The sequence below is a fragment of the Calypte anna genome, chromosome 1 (assembly GCF_003957555.1).
Source record: "Calypte anna isolate BGI_N300 chromosome 1, bCalAnn1_v1.p, whole genome shotgun sequence".
NCBI classification, from domain to species: Eukaryota; Metazoa; Chordata; class Aves; order Apodiformes; family Trochilidae; genus Calypte; species Calypte anna.
Genome location: NC_044244.1, coordinates 189,649,414 through 189,668,605, shown reverse-complemented (window position 1 = coordinate 189,668,605; position 19,192 = coordinate 189,649,414). Strand labels below are relative to the sequence as shown.

Here is a 19,192-nt window from a genome sequence, read left to right as displayed (position 1 = left end):
CACAATATGCTTCAGCAAAAAGTTTGGTAGTTATTGAGCATACATTACTGCTTTTTCAGATCTTCATAGAAAAGAAAAAAAAAAAAAAAGAAAAAAAAAAGAAAGCTTGACAGGTTGGTCCCAGATTTGAGTCTGTTAGAAAATGTACATTCAATGTTTGGTCTTCTATTCTTGATAAAAGATCAAGGTTCACTTCTGGGTAAGGAATCAGAGTAAACAAACCATTGTACAGTTGTTTACAATCTCTTTCCCCCCCTCCCCGTACATTGTACACACGGTTCATTGTATTACTAAAGCAAAGCACTTGGTATGTAACTGATTTAACAGACTCCTTATAAGCCCTCAAAAATAGATTCAGTGTTTCTGAAAAGCCCATGTTTTCTTAAGGCCACGATAATCTGCCAAGAGTCTTTAAAACAGCATAATTAATCTGATGTTTCCACTCATCATATAATTCCTCTTCTTCCTCTCTCTTTCCCACAAGATGACCCAACTCCTCTCACTCTAGCTGCGTAAACACTGGAGATCTTGAAGGCTTGGCTCTTCCCTCACTACTTCCTTGTAGTTGTTGAAATCTAACTTTGTCTTGAACTACATTCACAGCGAAGAAGAACTTTGAGTATAATCTCTGATGAGGAGCGTGTCGTACTTCGGGGAGGATGGGATACAGAGAGCTGATTCAGAAACTGGAGAGCTGGGAGATGCACTTCCAGAATCAATGGAGTCTCTAAAAGGAGAAGGAGGAGTTAGAGCTACCAACTCCTCAAGGTCTTGCTTGGCTGATGGGGTCTCTGAAGTGCCTTCTTTGATGCTGCCATTAGAAGGTTTCCTTGCTGACTGCGAAGCGCCATTGACTTCAATAGCAGGAAGTGGTTGGATCTCTGCCAGCGTGGTCATTGTCGTAGGGAGCTGGATTTCCCGTGGAATAAGGTATGAAGAGCAGAGAGGAGTGGCCACCATTGTCCCTGGAGTGGCTGTTGAAAGCATCATAGAGTTCAGCTCGTTGATATTTGCTGTGAAGCGAGTAACCACGCTACTGATCTGCTCCATGAGGGAGCCTTGAGAGGAGCTACTTTGCTGAGGAGCCTCTGACTGGAAGGTAGGAGCATCGTCTTCTGTTCGGCTAACGGAAGCAGTTCTGTGGCTCAGGGTGCTGATAGGAGAGGGAGTCTGTGGTTGGAACTGAGCTGGGTATTGCTCCTCTGCTTCTGAAACCTCATAAAGTGTTTTGGCACTGGACTCAGGAAACGTAGCGCTGCTACTATGTCGGCTACTGTCAGTGCTTTTGGGAAAAGGCTTGATCACTGCAGTTTGATTGGGGTTTTCTTTCTTGTTGATGTGGACTGACAGCCTCTGCCAAAGGTGTGCTCCTCTGCTGCTCTTCTCATTCTGGGCCCAGGAAACTGATTTCCCATTAGAGCTGTAAACAGAAATGAGATAAGATAGTAACTTGCATCAAAATTAAAAGTGATATCAATATACTCATACCATAGGTAAGTGGTGTCCCAGAGCTTGTATTATTCATAGAGCTGGCTGTTATTTCATCTATATCTATATCATCTGGATCTGCATCTATTTCTACCTATTGTGATATGTCTGTCATTTATACTTATATATTGTAGGAAAACAAGCAGGGTGTAACAGCTCATTTCACAGCCCATTTGTGTATCCAGCTGTGACCTACTCTGTGCCATTTCATGGCCATTGCTGACACCTCTGTTGCTGCCCTTTGGATGTAGACAGAGTCCACCATTGGGGGAAGAATCAGTTTCATGCTTTCCCTTCTGTTGTATTGGTACCAAGAAGGGGAATGCGTAGAAGAGTGAGGAAGAAGTAGAAGCTTGGAAAAAATAGGTGAGAGACCTGGACAGGTTGGGTGTTAGGGGGCAGGTGTGTAAGCTGGCCTAGGGTGTAGGGTGAGGGATGAGTGTTCCTGGTGTGAGGCACGGAGAGTATATAGGGAGATGGAGAAACATACTCTGAGAAAAAATTCCATTCATATCCCAGTGCTCAGAAGTACTGCAGCAATACTGAGAAAGGGGCTATACTGATTGTGAATGGCAAGTTGCTTCTGATGGGTGACCTCTTCTGGTACTTTGTATGTTACCTACCACCAGCCTAAAGAAGTTATTTTTTTTTAATTGTAGGTCAGCTCAGAGACTAAAACTACATTCCTAATAGCAAAGACATAACAGACAAGCTGTGCAAGCAGCAATTCATGGTGACCTGAGTCTGGAGACAGCAATAAACATTTTACTTTACTCTCCTGTAAAATGAATCCTCTTAGGATATCTTGTCTTCAGATCCCATCATACCCTGCTCTTTATCAAAGTTGCTTATTTTCCTCTTCCTGATACCTAAGAAAAGCCAGCTGCAGCACTTATAAACACATAATATGAAACCATTCATTTCCTGTAACATCTTCCTTAGGCTGGTGAGCTGGTGTTTATGCACACATAAACCTATAGTTCTTGGGATTAAGAAAGACTATTACAAATATTTCTTATCTAGAACAGACAATGACTCTGAAATTATGACAACAGGAAAAACATAACTGTCACACACACATATATATAAATTACAACAGATCTTTAAATAATTCACTTTGGTTTCCAAAACATTTGCTGCAGCCATTTAGGATTTTTGGAAAGACAGGCATGTTATAGACCCTGGCAAGAGTATCACAAATTTATTGCTTGTTAATTTGCTTTTTAAGCCTGAAATAGATACACTCACACATTAGCCTGCAGTGTAACAGTTTGCAAGACACATAGTTGACTAAACATGGATTACTTTATGCCAGCCTTCATGTGGAGGCTTGCCATGCAACTTTAATAGCTCTTCCAGTCATCAAAAAAAGAAAAAAAAGTAGTGTACTAACTGTAAACAAAATCTTCTTGTGGGTTAACATCCACAATTACATTACATGAAATTACAATGGATCATGTAACACAAAGTATGCCGACAGCTTTCCCCTTCAAAAGCAGCATGACAGAATCCAGCAGATGAACACAACATAGACCAGTGAGTATTTTAAGAGAGGCTAGACTGGGAGATGATCTGTATGAGTATATAAAGGGCTCATCCCTTTGCTCCAGCGATCACCAGGTTGTTAGCTGGATCTTGGAAGTTAAGTTGCATATCTACCCCCAAAATGCCAGGAAGAACATATAGTGGCTTGTAACTTGTTCAGATAATCGTTTCCTTTCTGTGTGCCTCAATCAGAGCAATCAGAAAGAACCAAATCTAACCTGTAGTGTTGATCACTGACTGCACCTCTGTGGATGTGCTTCTGAGCTGCACAGAAGCTGAGACTAAGATATACCTGGATTCTTAGACCTGCTGGAGAGCCCTGTCTGGCTCTTTAGCAATGCTGGGCTTTGAGGTCAGTGGGAGCTCGGTGCCAGAAGCAGGAGCAGGTTTTTGGATCCTTCGTGAAGTGCCTCTAGTACTACTATGATGACCACAAGCTTTTGTCCCAGCTGCTGCTGAATTTGAGCTGGACCAGAAGGCTGGATGAACTGGCACTCTTAACCTTGATCTGGCACAAGGAGAGGGCTCAGTTCCAGTTCTGGAATGTCCTATCTGATGGGATCTCTTAACTTCTTTAAAGTTCAGAGCTCAAAGGCATCTGTGAAAGATCTGCCTGACACAGAGGCAAAATAAATGCCATTAACATGAAGGTTTAGCAAATGGAAGTAGAAACATTTGTCTAAAGGAAGGAGTATATTTTAGCACCCCTCCTGACCTCAGGCACTTGCTTAATATAAACGTTCAACTCTATGGTTTTAACTGCATACATGAGCACTAAATGCATGGAGACATTTTCAGTAGACTGAAGGCCAGATGTAAGAGGTTGTGAAGGGAACATGTCACTATCTCTCTGGTTACCATTCAGGAGATAGTTATTAAGGAGCAATATAAGACTGAAAAGGAAAAAGAATAATCTAGGGATGTGACCCTCTCGGGGGAAGGGCAGCTGACAGTCAAATCTTCAGTGGAGCAGCTATCACCAGCCCCTCCTGAATCCTGGTTTGGTTTTGTGTTGGTCTTTGCTAATGAGATCGTTGACTGCCTTTGCTCTGTGCCCAAGCTGTGTCTGTGCCTCTTGTGGACATCCTGGGGCTCTAAAGGAGACCCAGGGGCTGTGTGATGTAAATTTTGTGTAAAAGCCTGAAAGATTTGGTCGTTGTTCATTGCAAATTCCTTGATATAAAAATGGAAGCATGCAGTAATTTATCAGTAGGGAATGAAACCTATAGTTAAAATCCTAGTAGTCTGCCCAGCAATAATAGGAATTATCTCAGAAATGTATCATCTGCTTGATCTCACTGCACTGATGTACTACCAAGTCAACAGTGGACTGAGGTGTGCAATCATTTCTCACCTCTGTGAAGCAGCACCAATTGTTTTCATGTGTTGGTATGAAGCTGGGTTACGGGTAAGTTCCAGTGACAACACTTTACAATTCTGCTCTCACTGTCAAGTTAACTGAAAATCATTGAAATGAACACAACTTAAATACAGAGAAATAAAGATTAAGCCATAGACTATGATGGCTACTTATGGAATTGCTTAAATTTACTATGCCCAGCTCTGCCATGATCCATTGACAGTGAAACGTCAGTTCGGTGAAATTTTGGAGTTTTCTTGCAAACAGATTTTGGCTCCCTCTCATGAAAACAGAAGAATTACACTTTTGAGCTCCCAAATAATGCTACTGATAAGTTTGACTCAACACACATTTTTCTTCCCCAGTCTGCTCTTCTGCTGGCAAGTTACTGTGTAGACAAGAGCAGAGTACATGCCATATTAAGAGAATAGCAAAGTCCAATCAATTAGTGACATAATTTCCATAATTATCAAACCAAAATATTAGCAAAATACTTTTGTGTGTGTGTGTAAAACCAAAACTTTTGCACATCATGTTGGGTTTTTTTGTTGTGTTTTTTTTTCTTTCACTATAGTTTTATATATATATATATATATAATTATATTTAATTTTATGTGAGAGGAATTTTTTCAGAACTAGTCAAACTAATTTTTTCTCCAGTCTCTAATAAAAGCTGATCTTTTTTCCAGGCTGCTACACCTACCATGATGTAACATATAGAAGAAATAAAAGTGATACAAACAAGAGAGCTTTTGAAGTTTCTGATGCTTCAGATATTTCCCCTACCTTGTCGACTTGTAATTTGTTGTAATTTGAAAATAACTCACTTATTGTCTTACTATCTTTAAATTAAATAGGAAAATCATTTTAACACAATGGAATTTATCTTTTTCTAAGAAATATTAGATTGCATAAGTACATTTTATTCACCAGTGGAGACTGGAATGCAAGGGGAATTAGTAGAGATTAATACTAAAAATTAAGGGAATTCTCTATCATGTACCAGTATCAGTTTCTGATTCCAGAATTGGAATGGTACAGCTGAAAACATAAACTGAACAATACTGTAATAGAGACCTCTACAGTCTGTTTGCAACCTGTCCTCACATGAACACAATAAGAAATTATTTCAAATTCTTTCATTTATAAGCCCATGACGAAAGTTCATATTTCAGAACACTAGTCTAAATGTAATTGACCTAAATTTGGCAGCAAGTTATGCTTAGAAGTTTCCAAGACTGTTCAGACCAAGCTTGTTTCTTAAGGACAATATTTCTTTGTCTTTATGGGAGAAGTTCTGTTTTATCCACAGAGACAATGCTAAACAGGATAAACTTCTGTGCTCAATTTAGTCCTTACAGCATTCTGCCAGGGAAATTCATTGTTCAGACTAAGTAGTAAGAAGAATTTGTGCTCTTAGTGTCCTCTTCTGAAACATATTTAAAGATTCAGCAATATAATTATTGTGCCTGAAGAAGATTTTTGTGCTACTTGTAGATGTAATTAAAAACTGACTCTTGGTAAGGAGTGACGTGTGTGTACAAGGTGCCTGTGGTGTGTACAAGGAGAGGCACTTGTGTTTTGTTTCTCTAGTTTTGTTGCTTAAACCAATCTCAGATCAATAAATGTCTTGCTTGTAATTACACTAGTTCTTCATCCTTGGGAGAATGGAAGCAACTTATACAATAAAAAAAGTATAAATGAAATAATGGTTGAAGTGGCAAATTATGAAGAAATCATAGTTTCTCCTGTGACCATAGGAAAACCTAGATTATTGGCTAAAACTATATGCAGAACCTTGAACTGTCTAAACCAGGTCAGTTTTACCACTACAAATAGCTTACAGTGTTGCTATTCTTCCCATCTAAAACAGCTTTTAAGGAAACCTTTACATGCCTGTATAATTGTTTCCCTGCGTGAAAGCCAATTCTGCCACACACAAATAGCGTGCTACTGATAAATCACTCAAGTCATTCAGCTTAAATTAATCTCATGCTGCTTGCTCTATGGATATAAATAACAATAAAAAAACAAAATAGGAATGATACAGGGCAAAAAAATATTTTATCTTGACCTGAGTTCTAGAAGTCAACAACATATTTTGTGACTATTTAGCAGAAATGTCTTCTGCTAACAACTGCAAAGACTTTTATTTATATTACTCCACAAACTCTGATTTGTTGATATTGCCTTTGCTCATATCAGCTCAAGAGTTGATATTGATATGAATGACTTCAATGTGTAAGGATGAAAGAAACTAGAAAGTGAGACAGAGATGGCAAATGAAAACTTTGTCTGAGACCTCCCAGCACAGCCACCAGTGACACAAACTCCTGCAGCTTGTTTCAGGAGGAGCCCTGGGTGGAACAGGAAATGAAGTATGGTGTTTTCATTATTTTTTGTTGATCATTTCTTAAAGCTACAAAATGGAAACTGGGAAACATAGGAATTACCAGCTTATGTAGCAAATCAGGAGCACAGGCAATTCACAAGAAAAAAGGAAAAGAAAGATTTAATTGCCCCATTTACATCTCCAGCACCAAGGGCTGATTTGAATTATATCCTCTGAAAGAGCATAAAATTGGAGAAATTTCAGGTGTTTGGCATACCTAATAAATAACTGCAGTTATTTATGCACCTGAGACTTAACAGAAGAAAAATTATTCTTGTGAATTAAGCAGTTTCTTATTTGTTGTATTTAATCAAATCAGAAATGAAAATATAATACAAGAAATGCTAAAAAACTCAAAAGCTGTTGTGATGCCTGATTTCTGAAGGTCTCATAAAACATCCCATGCCATTACTGATTTTATCAGACATATATGAATGATGCTCATATGTGACACAGGGCACAGTAACTTAGTCTTACAAAGCATCACATAGTGAACCCATTCCTGATATTTTTATGTCGCTTTCAGTGTTGAAAAATTCTAAACCCTTTGTAAGACAGAGATAGGCCCTGGCATGAAAAATATCCACACCATAACACAAAAGTAATATTGCACAAGATATCTGAGAACATAAGCTGGACAATACAGCCCAGTGTGAAATTTCACAGCATGTTTTAAGCCTAAAGGATATGATGGGATTTGGTCAGTATCATGGGACCTCCTTGTGCCTTGAGATAATGAGCATTTTTCATTATTCACAACTGGTCAAACCCCTGCATCTGTCTTCTTCCATCTGCATTTCATCCCAGTGAATTATAGTACTGGTCTGATACTTACAGAGACAGGACAATGGCACCTACTTCCCTTACTGCAACTCCTATGTTCTCTCTGGGAGCTTCCCAGACTATTCAAGTGGCAACTCTACTCAGCTCATGAAATTTGACAAGGACCACTGGCCAGGACACTGTGGCTGAAGACAACAAAACACAGCCATCAAATGCAATTGCACTCTCTGTTAAGCAGCAGGATTTCTTAACTGTTTGAGGAGGTCTTGCAGCTGACAGTCTTGCTGTGGAACTACCAGACTGGCACAGTTTCCAGTCTTTTTGACTGTAAGGGCATCCTCTTTAACTGGAACCTTTTTCTCCTCTCTACTTGACTCAGATCGATTACAGTCTGGAATGCAAACATATTCTTCACTGTGAAGATATAAAATATAAGAAAAAAAAAAGTTTTTCAAGTGGCCAGGCAAAACAGAGCTGAATACTGTAAAACAAAATATAGTTTGACATTTACATGGACTTCTCTTCAAAATTCTTTTATATAGTGACTCCAGATAGATTTTAAATGAAGAATCAAAATCACCAAAGGCAATTCAGAGTAAAAAAAAAAAAAAAATATCCAAACAACACGCTGACAAGAAACTCCAGAATCCCAGAAGACAAAAAATAACAAGTGTGTATGCACTTTGTACAACACTCAGTGATGAATGTTCCTGATGCTGCTTAAACAGGAGTAATCCCCCAGGTGTATGCTATGTGGTTATGCTACAGCTGATAGCCTTATGTACATGAGTGACTATAGTTGTACCCAAGGGGAATATAACACTGTGCAAGTGTTTCACAAAACACCCTCCTGAAATAATAAAATACATCTGTGATGGAAGACTTGGGAAAAGAAAAGCTATAATTTGGTCATTCTGTGCTCTAGTACTGCATTTATCAGTACCTTACAGGACTCAATAAGGAATGAGATCCTTTTACTAAAAGGTGAGCTAAAAGCTCCTACCTTGTAATAGAATGTAATGCAATGATATAATGATTATTAAGAGTATTTCTTTCATGAGAGATTTATAACCATCTGTGACACATGTGGCTTCTTAATTTATTAATGGAGATGTCTGGAGAGATGGATTTTCTGTCCTGTGGGAGAGCTCAACATCTGGAAATCTGACTGGACGCAAAATGAGAGGAATAGCTGAAATCTTCAAGTATTTCACAGAATTAAATAGTTTAAAAAATTTTCCATATAAAACCATCAAAATGTTCACACTGAAACAGATCATCCCAGTAACACTGAAAAAAATGTAGCATTTGATATTCATTGTAACATTGGTGTATAATGTAATGAAAAATATAATGGCCAAAATAAAACTGAAAATAAATATATAAATTAAATTAAATGTAAAAGTTATGAAAAGGATTCTCTGAACTCTGCTTAAAATGCATTTGAAACCTTGCCTTAAAACACTTTCCCACAAGATATTTGGGACACCATTTTCATAATGAAAATGTTTTTATCAATCATTTTTTCTCTGCCCTTTTTAAAAGCATTTTAGAATGAATGTAACCCCTAATATGTTGCAGGTCCACCATTCCAGAAGAGCTCTGGAGCTGCTTAATCTAAGATGTCTCTCTTCATCTACTCTACTAACTTAATGAGTCAGGGGTAAGCTTGCAGTTTCCCCAGAGCACCAGATTATGACAACATCACACAGGACACGTGGTTTGGATCACTCAGATGAACATGGTGCAGGTTTTTTTGACGGTCAGATGGAACACAGAAATCAGCAGTGGCCACATATTTACTTTTTTTTTTTTTTTCTTTTCTAAACATATTATGTGGAATGCACAGGAATTCAGACAGAGGATGTCGCCTGGCATCGTCCAGGGCTGCTCTTCCTGGTCACAGACATATTACACTGCTCTAAAGCCACTTGCTGTTTGCTTACCTGGTCATTGTAGCTCTCCCACCATTCCCCATACTCCCTTTTGGGGTGAAACACTCTATTTCCGACTTGTGCGGGGCCAGTCTCCTGCCTTTGTACCTAATAAATCACGACAACAACAGGAGCAAACAGAGAGAAGTGATTGTGTGCTCAGCTTTCTGTGACAGCTGCTGTGCAAAGGGCCATGCACATGAATGCTACTGTGGCAGTGGTGGTACACAGTGCAAAGCATCGGGGGGAGCAGTGGAATAACTTCAGAAACCCCCAGACCTGTGCTAAAGCAAACAGGGTTAAGCAGGAAACGTGCTCACAAATTTCTTTTTATGTATATATAGGAGGAGCCAAAAAATTCTACGGAGTAAATGGCATGCTGACCTTTTGTCTTTAATATTTTGTCAAGTTAGATCAAATGGTTGGCTGAACAGTCTAAGGGAAACAACAATTAAATTAAGGATCAGTGAGAAATCAGCTTGTGGCCATGGCCTCAATCCTAATTTCATCTTTGTCTCTGATCTTACATCTCCATAACACTTGAATTGTTTCTCCACAAGAACCACTGAAGATGAATGCTTCAATAAAATTCATATGGGCTCACAGTTCATGTCATGAACGGGCCTTCCTGTCTCCATTAGCAATAAAATGAGGCTGAGATGACTTGCTGAGGTGTAGAAGAAGTCAAATGAAATCAACCCTAATCCTAGAGCTCAGCATAATACTAGGCATGTTTTAAACACTGTATCATTTTTGTGGATGAAAAATTCACATGGATAAACAGCTTAATACTTGAGGATCTAATTAATGCCTGGATAGGATAGCAGGATAAGACCCGGTCACTGTTCACTCTTTGAGCACTTAATTGGGATGTGAACACTGAAGAGGTTCTACGCTGGCTCTCTTCCCACTGGTGAATTTCACCCTAATTATAGCAATCCTTAGACTAGGTGTTGAAATAATTATTTAAATGCTTTAATAAAATTTGGGCAAAATTCCTGAGGATGTTTCCTCAAAAGTATTCTGGTATCCCATTCTCACATGATACAAACCACATTGTAGGTAACAATGTAACACGCTTCCCTGGGGAAGCTCAATCACTTTAAAATTGCTAGCATTACAGAATAAATTACTACCTGGTCTAAATACCAAAAGAAAACCTTGAAGAACACAACCCTGTAAAAGAAAAATAACCTGAGCACACACAAGGTGAGGCTAAATTTTGTATGCAATTGTTGATCCTCAGAGGCAGTATATGTTGCATAAATACTGAGGAAGAAGCTTAGTGAATCTGAGTGAACAGCAGACAGTAAAATGTGGTGTGCTCAGTGCAGAGAAATCTTTTCATTTTCAAGTTATAACCTTACTGGAAGGAAGAACAACAGAAGTTTACAGACTGGCTACCAAGGTCTTTAAAGCAATCCAGAATGTGGTATGTGCAGTGCTCCCAGGTAGGCACGAAGCTCACTCAGGACACACACAGACTGAACGAAGCTGATTCCTAGAGCAGAGGAAAAAGTGGTGGGGCTTAGAGAGTAGATAAATTCACTGAAAAATACAAAGGAAGTCAAACTGGATCATACATATTTTACTGGGAGAGAAAGAATAAAGAGAAAAAGATATGTAGAGACTTTGCAGGAAAGAAAAGGAAATGAAGTTGGGGTGAAGGTGTTAGATATCAAAGAAAGTAGAGCTTAGGAAGGAAACATGGTTACTTGTATCACCAGTTCTGATAACCAGAAGAGGTATTCTGTGCCCAACAAGACAGATGGAGAAAATGTCAACTAAAAGAAAGAATTTTGAGAATCTAAATGGTTACAATAAGCTGATGCTAAAAAGTATCCAACAGGAGGAAATGAGGTAAGTGTCCCCCGTAATTCTCTCCTGAAGAACCCTTGGTTAGGATGCATATGACCCACACAAGGAACTCCCCTCAAAATGCACATTCCTCAGTCAGTAGCACAAATTGCACTTCTATGACAGTCAGCAGAGAGACTACTGTGAATCTCCAAGCATGAATTACAAGAGAAAATGACACCACCAGAAATAGTATGTTGTCAGAGAATGCCTCAAAATCTTGAACCACAGTAACTATTCCACTGCCAATCATTCAGTGCTAAATATCCATGTAATTATGAAAGTGGCAACCAAACTCCAACCAACACTGCTAGTGTAGAAAGTGCATCTAACCACTGCGTAGAAACTGCAAAATTATTGGTTTCACCATTCTGGAAAGGTGCACCAGAGGTTCTGTGTAAAAAGTGTTTTCAGTTTCCCCTTCCTGTTTTTTAAAAAAAATTATTACTTTAAAATATTTATTGTGACGACAAAAAACACCCCTCAAACTGTACTTTGTAGTTTTCAGAATAGATACTAATGTGAAAATTAATTTAGTATTTCAGCAGCTGTATGGAGAATGCATAAAAGTACAGTCTGAGCAGCATTGGTAAGGAAAGATTTCTCATTGTCAATTCCAGGACTATGTAATGGTTAGAAAAGCGAGAGAAGACTTTGCTTCTGTGCAGAAAGGCAAATACTAGATTCCGTCCAAGGATTTAATAGATTTTGGACCATTTTTAGTGTTTCTTTGGGGCCTTTGGTTTCGCATTGTGGGCTGTGTCATTTTTTTTGCACAGGGGTGACCTGTCTTAAGCCAAATGCATCATGATACATACAAATACATTTTATAAGTGATGATCAGTGACAGGAAGTTTGTGAAGTAATTCACAGTAATTCAATCACTCACATTTGCGTTTGCCAGATACTTTGTCACACCACTCTGTTTTATCCTGAGGTGCTCTGTGAGGGGGATAAATAGGAAGAAGGAAACTTAGTCCTGGTCTGAGAGAAACCATGTCTGTGCTGCTCTGTTTTCAGAGAACTTGATGTACATGTGATAAATGGAAGGAAACACCAGAGTGACTGCTCAGGTTTGAAGCACTGCTGGACCTTTTCCTTGCCTTCTTCACCTTCCAATAAAAGTCTTGTACACAAAAATTGTGGATGCTACGGGAAATAAAGGGGGAATATGGGAACCATCATGCTGAACTGCACCAATAATTATCCACTATAAGTGAAGTAGAAACCAGTTTTAATGTGTAATTCCCTACTATTTATTTTTTTCCCAGTGAAGGTGTGAGAAGAGTTCCCTATACTGAGAAGAGTTTCCAGTCTGTAGATATGTCTTTTATTAGACTATGCCTTTACTTTAGAACCAGGTTCTGGTAACCTGGAGTTAGAATGAGACCCAGATGTGCTCATGTCCTGTCCTGCCATTACTGTCTCTTCTGTTTCCAAGAGGAAGGTCTTGGATGCCTTGACCAGCCTGGCTGATAATATTAATATTGATATAATACATGGTGACAAATTTTTATCATCAGAATTTTTGGAGAAAAACTTCAAGGAGAAAAAAACAGGTAAGAGGAGTAGCCACTTCTGTTAAAAGGCAGTAGACTCCTCCTCAGGTCTTTCTTCCTGTAAAAAACCCCAAACAATTCCTGATTCCTGGGTCCTTGTCTTCTTGTCTTCACTTTTTTTTTTTTTTTTTTCCAATACACTAGAAAGACTGCATTTTGCAGTCTAGAGCATATTAGTGCAACAGTAGGCAGGAAACTGTTTACAAATTAATTTAATTTGAGTGGTTCAGCTGTGATACTTGGTTCTAAATTATGGGGACGCTATCTTAATAACACGAATAATTGCAAAAATTAGACTTGACTGCATATGCTCAGTTAATGCAGCCAAACAAGTTATATCAGTCAATCAGTAAGTATTTTAATTAAACTTGAGGGCAAAATTCAAAACAGCTAACATTGTACATTAATTAAAATCATTGTAATCAGGGCATTCAAGAATATAAATTCATTATACAGATGAAATGTTTTAGAAGCAATTTATCAAAATCCTTCAGACTTAATACTTTTTACCAAATTTCATAAAATATTCTTCAGTCATTTCACAATATTTGGATTTTAATTAATCACAAAATCAAGCTGTTCAAAAAAGACAAAAAGAATAAATTTTTTAAAGAAAAAATGCAGGACAAACCAATCAGTAAACTATCATTCTAAATTTTTGTAAGATACTGGATTAAAATAACTCTGAATGATCATTAATAAACACAGATTAATTAGTTAAAAAGAGAATGACTTCCTTTGAGGGGTCAAATATTTTTTTCCCACATGCAACAAAATTCTTTCATAACAAGACTATGAAGGAAACATATAATATCTTGTATCAATGTGGCTAGATTTTGTTCCTTTTAAATAAGAACAATACCCACTGAGCCAAACCTTCACCTCATGTAAACTGTTACCTACTCTAACAACAGTGCATAATGCAAGATGCTTACTCTTTAATTCTTTGCCATTGCCTCATGCTAAAAAGTTATCCAAGCACATCTCTGCAGTTGGAAGCTGATGGTGCCTTGAACAGCATCTGTAGAAAATTAAAATATTTTTTGGTATATGATGATTTCTCAGTGAGCTCTTTTGCCTTACAATGATGTCTTGTCCTGTTTTGTGCAGGACTTTCATTTTTCAGCTTTCACTGAGACTTCTTGCAGTGAGATGAGCAACAGCTAAAAGTTGGTTTGGTTTGTTTTTTTTTTTTTCCAATGATCTAGTGTAAAGCACTGAGTACAAGTGCTGGATCCCCCCACTGGATGAGTCCAGTCCTGAGCTCAGTATTTTGAGGTTACAACCTTTTCTTTATTCTGTTTCATGTTTCTATGAGCAAACCATTGAAAGCACCCGCAGAAATTGCAGAACCAATTATTTTTCTAGATTCTGTGACTATTATTTTATGGATTGGGAAAGCTGTGCTTTCCCCTGTTTTGCCAGGCAGTGGACCTGAGAAGTGTTTATCTTAGTGTGTACTTCATGATCAATCAGGTCATCAAACTATCTCAGCCCCTGAGTTGGGAAAATTTTAAGTATGAACATACAGCTCATGACCTGACAATGTCTGGTAAGTAAAAAGTTATACAAATTAGTTTGGAGAAGTGTGAAGTACTTTTATCATCATTCAAAATGTGTCAAAGAAATTTTTCAAGCTGCATAGAAATGAAGACAAAATTGGCACTTGTACTGTAAGAAATGTCACAATGGAATAAGCAGTAGCAGACACTCATGATCAGTATCTTCCTCAATGGGTGTACACATGAGGAAAGCGAGCCAGCTTCAGCTTTTCACAAATCTCCCCTAGTTTTTCTTGTGTTCCATTTTCCTTTTTACAAGGACTGAAAGCACCATATCAAATACCAGCCCTGTTTTGTTTTTTTTTTAAATCTCCTAGACAATTTATCTTCCTGCAGCATAGGGAATTCAAATCTCTCTCATTTACATGCAAAATTCTCATGATTATCATGCTGATAATGCTGACACATATTAAAAACAAAACAAAACAAAACAAAACAAAGAAAAAACCAAAACACCCCCCCCAAAACCAAACAAAAAAATAACAAACAAAAAAACCCCAAAACCGAAAAACCCACATTCGATCACAGCTTGATTGCCATAGCTTGAAATCTATGCACTTATTCATTGATGTGGCTTTTAATCAATCAAAATCTGATACATGGGCAGTGGGGACTGCATGGGCTGCCTTTTGGAGCCTCTTGGCATGGGATGCTTAACAGTGGCAGAGGTTTAGTCAGATGGGGATTATTTTTTATCTGGAAACTCAATGTCCTCCCTAGTCTTTCCTAACAATGGAACATTGCCAGATCTTGAAGCAGATGTAGCATTGCTCAAGTTCATTCAAGCCTGAAGTTTTTGGTTCATTTTTTTTTTCCAGTGCTTTAAGTGGATTTCAATCAGACTAAGAATTTGAAGGAATGTTTGTAAAATTTCCTGAGAAAAAAAGAGTGGTTTTTTTGAGAAATTTTAGTTTAAGCTTCTGAATAAGCCTAATTCCAGGATTTTGATACTGAGGTATGATGTGCTGACATTCTATAATTTTAGACTGCAATATTTTTAAACCATGACTGTCACCCTATAAGATGATCCAAGTATGGTTTTCTTATTTTGTGGATCAAAGTAGCTCCTGTTTGAACTGTAATGAAACAAATACTGTCAGTTATAAAAAGTAGGTAAGGATGAAAACCAGCTGCTTCTTGCAGAAAACAGAGCACACAGTGTGATGGTAGAAACCTGTTTCCAAAATATTTAATTGTGGCACAGTTTGGGACTGTCTGACGTAAACACTAATTATAGCCACTGGTGGTCCAGGGCTGAATCCAGTCTAGAGGAAAAATCTACTTTGTTTATCATGTTTTGCACATAGACAAGAATAGCATTTATCATCATGTGAACCTGGACATCTGAATACTTTTTCTGATGCATGAGCAAGGCAGGCACTTGGTCCCTCAAGCTGCTGTTATTTTACCAGTGTAGTAGAGAGGAAATGAAAATGCCCCCAAAAGATACTGGATTCTGAGGTGGATGTGTGTGCATCTTCATCTGCAGTGAATAAGAGAAAATAGAATTACAGTGATTTAAAATGTACAAATTCAGTGGTTCACCTGCAGATGAGTGTTGGCTCACCAGAGCCAAAGATCCCCCTCACTCCTGAATGGGTTTCTATCACTTCTGCAGATGTATACAGAGCAATGTCCAGTTCTGCAATCCCATGGTGGTAGACAAACTTCTGAACCGAACAAGATAACGTATTAAAAACTGAACGAGTAGTTAACGTCTTAGACAGCCACTGTTTATAGAATCATAGAATCATAGAATTAGCCGGGTTGGAAGGGACCTCAGAGATCATCTAGTCCAACCCTTGACCCACCGGAGCAGTTGCTAGACCATGGCACTGAGTGCCACATCCAGTCTTTTTTTAAATGTCTCCAGGGACGGAGAATCTACCACCTCTCCGGGCAGTCCATTCCATAGCCTAATCACCCTCTCCGTGAAGAAATTCTTTCTAATATCTAACCTAAACCTCCCCTGGCACAACTTAAGACTGTGTCCTCTTGTCTTGTTGAAGGTCGTCTGTGAAAAGAGTCCAGTTCCCACCTCGCTACAGCCTCCTTTCAGGTAGTTGTAGACAGCAATGAGGTCTCCCCTGAGCCTCCTCTTCTTCAGGCTGAACAGCCACAGCTCTCTCAGCCTCTCCTCATAGGGCCTGTGCTCGAGTCCCTTCACCAGCCTGGTTGCCCTCCTTTGGACCTGTTCTAGGACCTCTACATCCTTCTTAAACTGAGGGGCCCAGAACTGGACACAGTACTCCAGGTGTGGCCTAACCAGCGCTGAGTACAGGGGAAGAATCACCTCCCTGGACCTGCTGGTGACGCTGTTTTTGATACAGGCCAGGATGCCATTGGCCTTCTTGGCCACCTGGGCACACTGCTGGCTCATGTTCAGTTTCTTGTCGATGCAGACTCCCAGGTCCCTTTCTGCCTGGCTGCTCTCCAGCCACTCTGTGCCCAGCCTGTAGCGCTGCATGGGGTTGTTGTGGCCAAAGTGCAGGACCCGGCACTTGGCCTTGTTGAACCTCATCCCGTTGGAATCGGCCCAGCTCTCTAGTCTGTCCAGGTCCCTCTGCAGAGCCCTCCTGCCTTCCAGTTGGTCCACACTTCCTCCCAGCTTGGTGTCATCTGCGAATTTGCTGATGATGGACTCAATCCCTTCGTCTAGGTCGTCGATAAAGATATTGAACAGAACTGGGCCCAACACTGATCCCTGTTTAATTACTTAGCAAATACTGAATCATGCAGTAAATCCATGTGGTATAAAGTATCATTATCACATTGGAGTACTAAGCTTTAATCTCAATGAGTGGAAGGAGATGTGTGTCTTTAAAGGTTCAGCATATGTAAGCTTGGAAAATGCAGATTGTGTTGTGTGGGTCATTTAAAGACATATTCCGAAAGACTGGTTAGATTACTGTGTGAAATCCAGGGCTAAGATATGAGAAAGCTAAGAAAAAAACTTTAGAACATCTGCTTTAACCTTCAGCATGAATGAAACTTTTGGGTGTGTGGTCCTGCCTAGAATAGAGTAGCAGCTCTTCTAGAAGAAATATACAGTCCTTATCTTATTTGGTATAAAGAGTTATTTGAGAATAAGGAGAGGATAAATTAACCTTGTGTTTTAAATTCTTGTAAATGGGCTGTGTAGGACATGTGATTATAGTTCTGGGACCTTAAGGTAAGATTTTCTCAGTTTATTTTGGCCCTCCCCAGTACCTCTGAAATGAACTTCTAAGATAAATGGAAGCAGAAGGGCGAGATGCCCCTCTACACAGATTGTGTGGCTTTGACTTCCTTTATGTAGTATTCAGTATTCTTCTTTATGGAGCCATTTCTCATAATGTCTGGCTTGTTAGCCCTCCTTTTAAATGAGGGTAGAATATATTTTAATTAGCACAGCTAAATCACAGTAGCCTTCATGAAACAGTTTTCATTTCACTATATAATGAATAGTTCTACATATTTCAGTGTGTGAAGATCCATTCCAACATGAAGCCACAGCTTGCCTGACTTTTCTTAATAGAAGAAATGCAAAAAAGTCACCTAGGGCTCTAACATATGCATTGCTTTATTTAGGCAAAAGCAGTCTTACCTGTCATTTTGCAGCTGATGTGAAAGCTCCGAATGGAGCATTGGCATTATCTGTTTGGCAATGATTTGATGCAATACTACACTGTGCTACAAATTAGAGTCAAGAAACAAAATGCTAATGACAAGGGCCTTTCTATGTACGGGTGACTTAAATAGCATGTTTCTTTAAAATTCAACAGTGACTCACTCTCCTTTAAATAAAACCCCTCTGAGCCTTTTATATAAAGCCATGTAACTCCAGTGCATATTCGCTTTCATTCAGAGTACTTCAATGTTTATTTGAATAACTATTCAAAAAAGCTTCTTTCGTATTGTACTGGATAATACCTTGAAACATATTATTTTTTGAAACAAGATTTTTCAAAGAAATGATTGAATATTAAGTAAAATGATCATACCACAGTAAGAAGAATTGAAGCTGAAAGTGGTTTTCTGTTCTTTTTTGGAGATGATATCAAACACAGGTGAAGTCTTGAGCAGCATTTTAAATTTTCCCAGAACATTTCAGGATTCTGTTGTGTTTTCTTTCATGTAACCAAGTAGGCCTTGATTAGAGAGAATTTTATAGGACTGATGAAATCAGTTTGCTCGTGGATTCCCATGTCCTTCAGGCACATAGTGGCTGAGCACTGCTAAACTCACTGACACTATCATAGTTTAACCAACTGCACACATACATTAAGAGTGTCTTCCATGTTGCAGTTTTAAGTGTTGATGAACACTGCGAAGTACATAAAAGTTACTCTCCAAGTTTCAAGTAAAATGTTCTAGTTTTTTATATTTAGGCAAATATGTCAATGTATCAGCTCTGTACTTCCTTTCTCATTCCTACACACACATCAGGCACTCTCAAACCTCTTCAGGATTGAAGACATTTCCAAGACAGTGCTAATTAAAAAAGAAGTCATTGCTAATTATGTTTTATTATTAATTATTTGTTGATTATGTTAGAAATAGAGGCCTTAAAAAGAATAAAATACACCTTGCCTTTTAGGATATTTAATAGTAGGGTTAACTCCTTTTCAGAAAAAGCCCTAAGGTTTTAGGGCAATGTCTTTCAAAATTGGGCCTTAATGTATGACAGATATTTCACAAGGCCAAGAACTTCCCATCATCTATAACTTCAT

At 38.6% G+C, this 19,192-nt stretch overlaps 1 protein-coding gene across 3 annotated transcripts in view; it reads right to left on the bottom strand.

Moving 5' to 3' along the window:
- Positions 1 to 597: 597 nt before the first annotated feature.
- The window catches only part of GRM5 (glutamate metabotropic receptor 5), a 240,981-nt gene continuing 222,386 nt past the window's right edge, over positions 598 to 19,192 (bottom strand). Inside the window, exons 8-10 of one of the 3 annotated variants that reach the window (XM_030460975.1) lie at positions 9,515 to 9,610; positions 7,821 to 7,982; positions 598 to 1,420 (exon numbers count right to left, since the gene is read on the bottom strand). In XM_030460975.1, the coding sequence (XP_030316835.1) occupies positions 598 to 1,420; positions 7,821 to 7,982; positions 9,515 to 9,610 (1,081 nt within the window). The remainder of the gene's footprint in view (positions 1,421 to 7,820; positions 7,983 to 9,514; positions 9,611 to 19,192) is intronic. The other 2 variants (XM_030460985.1, XM_030460993.1) reach the window with 2 other exon arrangements.